Source organism: Cinclus cinclus, chromosome 32 (genome assembly GCF_963662255.1).
Source record: "Cinclus cinclus chromosome 32, bCinCin1.1, whole genome shotgun sequence".
NCBI lineage: Eukaryota > Metazoa > Chordata > Aves > Passeriformes > Cinclidae > Cinclus > Cinclus cinclus.
Window position 1 is genome coordinate 1621161 of NC_085077.1, and position 7500 is coordinate 1628660.

At 48.4% G+C, this 7500-nt stretch overlaps 2 protein-coding genes across 2 annotated transcripts in view; one reads left to right on the plus strand and one right to left on the minus strand.

The window, feature by feature from the left end:
* The window catches only part of EPOR (erythropoietin receptor), a 22371-nt gene extending 16602 nt beyond the window's left edge, over window positions 1–5769 (minus strand). The window contains exons 1-2 of the mRNA XM_062511752.1: window positions 5752–5769; window positions 582–707 (exon numbers count right to left, since the gene is read on the minus strand). Of these exons, the coding sequence (XP_062367736.1) occupies window positions 582–707; window positions 5752–5769 (144 nt within the window). The remainder of the gene's footprint in view (window positions 1–581; window positions 708–5751) is intronic.
* Window positions 5770–5883: 114 nt separating this feature from the next.
* NXNL1 (nucleoredoxin like 1) overlaps window positions 5884–7500 on the plus strand; it is a 2745-nt gene continuing 1128 nt past the window's right edge. Inside the window, exon 1 of the mRNA XM_062511753.1 lies at window positions 5884–6209. Within this exon, the coding sequence (XP_062367737.1) occupies window positions 5884–6209 (326 nt within the window). The remainder of the gene's footprint in view (window positions 6210–7500) is intronic.

A 7500-nucleotide genomic window follows, 5' to 3' on the forward strand; every position in this document is an offset into this window, starting at 1 on the left:
GGGCAGGCTCGGGAGGCTGCGATGAGGACCCAGAGCTCGGTTCGGGGAGTCCGGGGCTCGGTTCGGGGTTCCGGGACTCGGTTCGGGGCTCGGTTCGGGACTCCGGGGCTCGGTTAGGGGTTCCGGGACTCGGTTCGGGGCTCGGTTCGGAGCTCCGGGGCTCGGTTCGGGGCTCCGGGGCTCGGTTCGGGGCTCGGTTCGGGACTCCGGGGTTCGGTTAGGAGCTCCGGGGCTCGGTTCGGGGCTCGGTTCGGAGCTCCGGGGCTCGGTTCGGGGCTCCGGGGCTCGGTTCGGGGACGGTGGGGCTCGGTTCGGGGACGCCGGAGCTCGGTTCGGGGCTCGGAGACGCAGCCGGGATGAGGCACCGAGAGCTGGGCTGGGGCTCCGAAGCTCCGCTGTCGGTTCGGGGCCTCTTGCGGGATCCGGGACGGAGCTCCGGGGTCCTGCGAGCCGGTCCGAGGCTTCGGGGACCGCTTTAGGCCTCAGCGAGAGAGCCGGGACGCGGTTCCGGGAGCCGGTTCAGGCCTCAGCGCAGGCTCCGGAGCTTTGCCCGGGGCTGCGGGAGCCGGGCCGGGCCTCACCGCGGGCTCCGGGGCAGCTCCGGAGCTCCCGGGGCCCTCCCGGAGCTGCGGCCGCTCCCGCCCCGCCACCGCTGCCTCAAGCGAAGTCACGCCCACGAAAGGCGGGGCCTGCGGAACGGCGCGTTCCTATTGGTTGGAAGAGAGGATGGGGGAAGTTGATTGGATGAGGTGAGGGGGCGGCAAAAGCGGAGAGGGGGGGGGTCAGTGTGGGGGAGGGGCGTGGTTATGCAAATAAGGGGCGGGGTAACATAGCCACGCCCACGCGCTGTTGGCGCCCCCTTGCGGGGCATGGAGAGCGCGGGAAATCTCCAGGTGTGGGGATCACCCCCCAAAAAATGGGGACCCCAAAACTGGGACCCCAAAACTGGGACCCCACAGCCCTGGGAACCCCGGGAGCTTGGGGACCCCAAAATTAAAACCACAGGACCCCCGTCCCCAAAACGGGAACCCCTTCTTTGGGAACCCCAAAAATCCAGGGACCCCGTGACCTTGGGAACCCCAAAAACAAAACCTCACAACCCCGGGAACCCCTCCCAAAAACCGGGACCCCAAAACCCCAAACCCCACAACCCTGCGACCCCAAAAACCAAACCCGGGACCCCAAAACCAAAACCCCACAACTCCAGGACCTCTTCCCAAATCCGGGACCCCAAAAACCCAAACCCCAAAACCCCGGGACCCCAAAGACCAAACCCAGGACCCCAAAAACCCAAACCCCAAAACCGGGGGACCCCCAAAAACCAAAACCGAGACCCCAAACCCCAAAACCAGGACCCCAAAAACCCAAAAAACCCAAATCAAAACTGGGACCCCAAAAACCCAAACCCCAAAACCGGGACCCCCAAAACCCAAACCCCACAACCCCGCGACCCCAAAAACCAAACCCGGGACCCCAAAACCAAAACCCCACAACTCCGGGACCCCTTCCCAAAACCGGGACCCCAAAAAACAAAACCCCAAAATCCCGGGACACCAAAATCAAAGCCGAGACCCCAAAAAACCAAACCCCACAAACGCGGGACCCCAAAAAACCAAAACCAGGACCCCAAAAACCCAAACCCCACAAACCCTGGACACCAAAACCCAAACCCCAAAATCCCGCGACCCCAAAAACCAAACCCGGGACCCCAAAACCAAAACCCCACAACTCCAGGACCTCTTCCCAAATCCGGGACCCCAAAAACCCAAACCCCAAAACTCCAGGACCCCAAAGACCAAACCCGGGACCCCAAAAACCCAAACCCCAAAACCGGGATCCCAAAACCCAAACCGGGATCCTCCAAAACCAAAACCCCAAAACCTCGGGATCCCAAAACCCAAACCGGGACCCCCCAGAAACCCAAAACCCCAAAACCGGGGGACCCCAAACCCCATTCCCGCCCCTCCCCCACTCCCTTTAATCCGATTTTCCCAAATCCGGGCTCGGGGGGTTCGACTCTTGGACTTTTGGGGTTTCCGTCCCTTTTTTGGGGTTTCCTTCCTCTTTTTGGGGTTTCCTTCCCTTGAACTTTTGGGGTTTCCACCCTTTGATATTTTGGGGTTTTCTTCCTTTGATCTTTTGGGGTTTCCATCCATTTTTAGGGGGTTCTATCCCTTGATTTTTTGGGGTTTCCTTCCTTTTTTGGGGTTTCCATCCTTTGAACTTTTGGGGTTTCCCGACCCTTTTTTGGGGTTTCCATCCATTTTTTGGGGTTTCCGTCCCTTGATCTTTTGGGGTTTCCTCCATTTTTTGGGGTCTCTGTCCTTTTTTAGGGTTTCCTTCCTTTGAAATTTTGGGGTTTCCGTCCCTTTTTTGGGGTTTCCACCCTTTTGATCTTTTGGGGTTTCTGTCCTTTTTTGGGGTTTCCTCCATTTTTTGGGGTTTCCTTTCTTTGAACTTTTGGGGTTTCCGTCCCTTGATCTTTTGGGGTCTCTGTCCTTTGATCTTTTGGGGTTTCCCGACCCTTTTTTGGGTTTTCCTTCCTTTGAAATTTTGGGCTTTCCGTCCCTTGAACTTCTGGGTTTTCCACCCATTTTTTTTAGGGTTTTCTTCCCTTGATCTTTTGGGTTTTCCTTCCTTTGAAATTTTGGGGTTTCTGTCCCTTGAACTTTTGGGGTTTCCATCCTTTGAACTTCTGGGGTTTCCACCCATTTTTTGGGGTTTCCATCCTTTGATCTTTTGGGATTTCCGTCCATTTTTTAGGGTTTCCATCCTTTTGATCTTTTGGGGTTTCCCGTCCCTTTTTTGGGTTTTCCTTCCTTTGATCTTTTGGGGTTTCTGTCCTTTTTTGGGGTTTCCGTCCATTTTTTGGGGGGTTTCCGCCCCTTTTTTGGGGTTTCCACCATTTGATCTTTTGGGGTTTCCGTCCCTTGATCTTTTGGGGTCTCTGTCCTTTGATCTTTTGGGGTTTCCCGACCCTTTTTTGGGGTTTCCTTTCTTTGAAATTTTGGGGTTTCTGTTCCTTGATCTTTTGGGGGTCTCTGTCCTTTGATCTTTTGGGGTTTCCCGACCCTTTTTTGGGGTTTCCATCCCTTTTTTGGGGTTTCCGTCCTTTATGGAGTTTCCACTATTTGATCTTTTGGGTTTTCCGTCCATTTTTTGGGGTTTTCATCCGCTTTTATCCCCACGATACTTTTTGGGATTTCAGTCCCTTTATTTTGGGGTTTCCTTTATTTTGGGATTTCCGTCCCTTTATTTTGGGATTTCCGTCTCTTTTTTTGTGGGTTTCCATCTCTTTTTTTTGGGGGGGGTCTCTATCCTTTTATTTTGGGGTTCCTGTCCCTTAATTAATCCCTTCATGACCCCGCTCATTAATTCATTCATTAATTCATTCATTAATTCATTCATTAATTAATCCCTTCATGACCCCGCTCATTAATTAATTAATTCATTCATTAATTAATCCCTTCATGACCCCGCTCATTCATTCATTCATTAACTCATTCATTAATCAATCCCTTCATGACCCCGCTCATTAATTAATTCATTAACTCATCATTAATTAATCCCTTCATGACCCCGCTCATTCATTCATTCATTAACTCATTCATTAATTAATCCCTTCATGACCCCGCTCATTAATTCATTCATTAACTCATCATTAATTAATCCCTTCATGACCCCGCTCATTCATTCATTCATTAACTCATTCATTAATTAATCCCTTCATGACCCCGCTCATTAATTCATTCATTAACTCATCATTAATTAATCCCTTCATGACCCCGCTCATTAATTAATTCATTAACTCATCATTAATTAATCCCTTCATGACCCCGCTCATTAATTAATTCATTAACTCATCATTAATTAATCCCTTCATGACTCCGCTCATTAATTAATTCATTAACTCATCATTAATTAATCCCTTCATGACCCCGCTCATTAATTAATTCATTAACTCATCATTAATTAATCCCTTCATGACCCCGCTCATTAATTAATTCATTAACTCATCATTAATTAATCCCTTCATGACCCCGCTCATTAATCCCTTTGCTCTCAATCCCCTCGGGCTGCGCCGCTCCCGAGGCAGCTCCGGCTCCTTTTTTATCCCGCTGCTTTTTAGGGAGAAAATTCCCAATTTTTAGGGCTAAAATTCCCTTTTTTTTAGGGCTAAAATTCCCCTCTTTTAGGGCTAAAATTCCCCTCTTTTAGGGAAAAAATTCTTATTTTTTTAGGGATAAAATTCTTTTTTTTTTAGGGCTAAAATTCCTGTTTTTTAGGGCTAAACTTCCCCTTTTTTTAGGGCTAAATTTCCTATTTTTTAGGGAGAAAATTCCCAGTTTTTAGGGATAAAATACCTATTTTTTTAGGGATAAATTTCCTGTGTTTTAGGGCTAAAATTCCTATTTTTTAGGGCTAAAAATCTTTTTTTTAGGGTTAAAATTCCAATTTTTAGGGCTAAAATTCCCTTTTTTTAGGGCTAAAATTCTTATTTTTTTAGGGGTAAATTTCCTGGGGTTTAGGGCTAAAATTCCCATTTTTTAGGGCTGGAATTCCTATTTTTTTAGGGATAAAACTCCCAATTTTTAGGGCTAAAATTCCTATTTTTTTGGGATGGAACTCCTATTTTTTAGGGCTAAAATTCTTATTTTTAGGGCTAAAATTCCTGGTTTTTAGGGCTGAAACCCCCCAATTTTTAGGGCTAAAATTCCTATTTTTTTAGGGATAAACCCCCTATTCTTTATGGATAAACCCCCGATTTTTAAGGGGTAAATCCCCCATTTTTATGGCTAAAACTCCAAATTTTTGTGAAAGAAACCCCCAATTTTTCCCCTCTAAAAACCCCCAATTTTTTCTCTTAAAAATCCCCATTTTTTCCTCTAAAAATCCCAATTTTTTTTCTCTAAAATCCCCATTTTTTCCTCATCCCCATTTTTTCCCTCTAAATTCCTTTTTTTCTCTAAAATCCCCATGTTTTCCCTCTAAAACCCCCTTTTTTCCTCTCTAAAAATCCCCACTTTTTTCTCTTAAAAATCCCAATTTTTTTTTCTCTAAAAATCCCTATTTTTTTTTCTCTAAAAATCCCAATTTTTTTTCCTCTAAAATCCCCATTTTTTTCTCATCCCCATTTTTTCCCTCTAAATTCCTTTTTTTCTCTAAAATCCCCATTTTTTCCCTCTAAAACCCCCTTTTTTCCTCTCTAAAAATCCCCACTTTTTTCTCTTAAAAATCCCCATTTTTTTCTCTAAAAATCCCAATTTTTTTTCTCTAAAATCCCCATTTTTTCCTCATCCCCATTTTTTCCCTCTAAATTCCTTTTTTTCTCTAAAATCCCCATTTTTTCCCTCTAAACCCCCCTTTTTTCCTCTCTAAAAATCCCCACTTTTTTCTCTTTAAAATCCCCATTTTGCTATTATCGTTATTATTATCGCTATTATCGTTATTATTTTGCTATTATCGTTATTATTATTGCTATTATCGTTATTATTACTGCTATTATCGCTATTATTATTGCTATTATCGTTATTATTTTGCTATTATCGTTATTATTATTGCTATTATCGTTGTTATTATTGCTATTATCGTTGTTATTATTGCTATTATCGTTATTATTTTGCTATTATCGTTATTATTTTGCTATTATCGTTGTTATTATTGCTATTATCGTTATTATTATTGCTATTATCGTTATTATTTTGCTATTATCGTTATTATTTTTGCTATTATCGTTGCTATTATTCTCACTTCTATCACTCCCCCCATCCCCCCTGCTGTAATTATTATCGGCCCCGCTGTCTGTAATTCCTACCGGCCCCGCCGTTTTTAATTTTTTAATTAATTAATCGCCAATTCCCGCCTCATTAATTAATCGCCGCCATGGCCTGGGCTCTGTTCTCGGGGCGCTCCCTGCGCACGGCAAACCCGGAGCGGATCCTGGACACGGATCGGGAGCTGCGCGCCGCCCTGGATAACCGGATCCTGCTCCTGCTCTTCCGGCAGCCGCGCTGCCCGCGCTGCCGCGAGTTCGAGCCTCACCTGCGCCGCTTCTGGGGCCGCCTCACGGACCCCGCGCGGGTGGAGAGAGCGCAGCAGGTGGGGCTGGTCTACGTGGGGCACGACAGGTGCGAGCAGGAGCACCTGGAGTACCTGAGGGACATGGCCAGAGCCTGGGTGGCGCTGCCCTACGGGGATGGCTTCGGCAGGTGAGAGGACCTGGGGGGTGGGGACAGGTGGGCAACAGGTGGGGAACGGGTGAGCACAGGTGGGGAACAGGTGGGAACAGCTGAGCACAGCTGAGCACAGGTGAGGGACAGGTGGGAACAGGTGGGACAGGTGAGCACAGGTGGGGATGGGTGGGGACACCTACAACAGGTGCGACGGGGATCACAGGTGAGTACAGGTGAGCACAGGTGAGCTCAGGTGGGACAGGAGCAGCTCTGGCTGGTCTACGTGGGGCACGACAGGTGCGAGCAGGAGCACCTGGAGTACCTGAGGGACATGGCCAGAGCCTGGGTGGCGCTGCCCTACGGGGATGGCTTCGGCAGGTGAGAGGACCTGGGGGGGGGGGACAGGTGGGCAACAGGTGGGGAACGGGTGAGCACAGGTGGGAACAGGTGAGGAATAGGTGAGCACAGGTGGGACAGGTGGGAACAGGTGAGCACAGGTGGGCATGGGTGGAGACACCTTCAACAGGTGCAACAGGTGAGATCAGGTGAGATCAGGTGGGACAGGTGAGTACAGGTGAGGGACAGGCGAGCACAGGTGGGACAGGTGAATACAGGTGAGGGACAGTTGAGCACAGGTGATCTCAGGTGGGACAGGTGAGCACAGGTGAGGGACAGGTGAGCGCAGGTGAGGGACAGGTGAGCGCAGGTGAGCACAGGTGGGGCCAGTGGGGACTTCCCCCCACTCTTCCCCTCCCCCGTTTCTCCCCTTTTCCCCATTTTTGCTCTGTTTTCCCATTTCCCCATTTTTCCCACTCTCAATTCCCCAAATTCCCCAAATTCCCCAAATTTCCCCCATTTCCCAATGTCCCCAACTTCTCCCAAATTCCCAATTCCCTCAATCTCCCAAATTTCCCCGAACTTCCCCCAATATTCCCAGTTCCCTCAGTGTCCCAAATTCCCCCAAATTTCCCTCAGTGCCCCAAATTCCGCCCATTTCCCAATTTCCCCAACTTCTCCCAAAATCCCAAATTCCCCAAATTTCCCAATTCCCTCAATGTCCCAAATTTCCTCATCCCCCCAATTTTCCCGAATTCCCCAGTTCCCTCCATCTCCCAAATTCCCCACATTTCCCCCAAATTTCCCAATTTCCCCCAAATTTCCCAATTCCCTCAACGTCCCAAATTTCTCCCCCCAATTTTCCCATTCCCCAAATTTCCCCCAATGTCCCAAATTCCCCAGATTTTCCCCATTTCCCAATGTCCCCAACTTCTCCCAAATTTTCCCAATTCCCTCAACATCCCAAATTCCCCGAATTTCCCAATTCCCT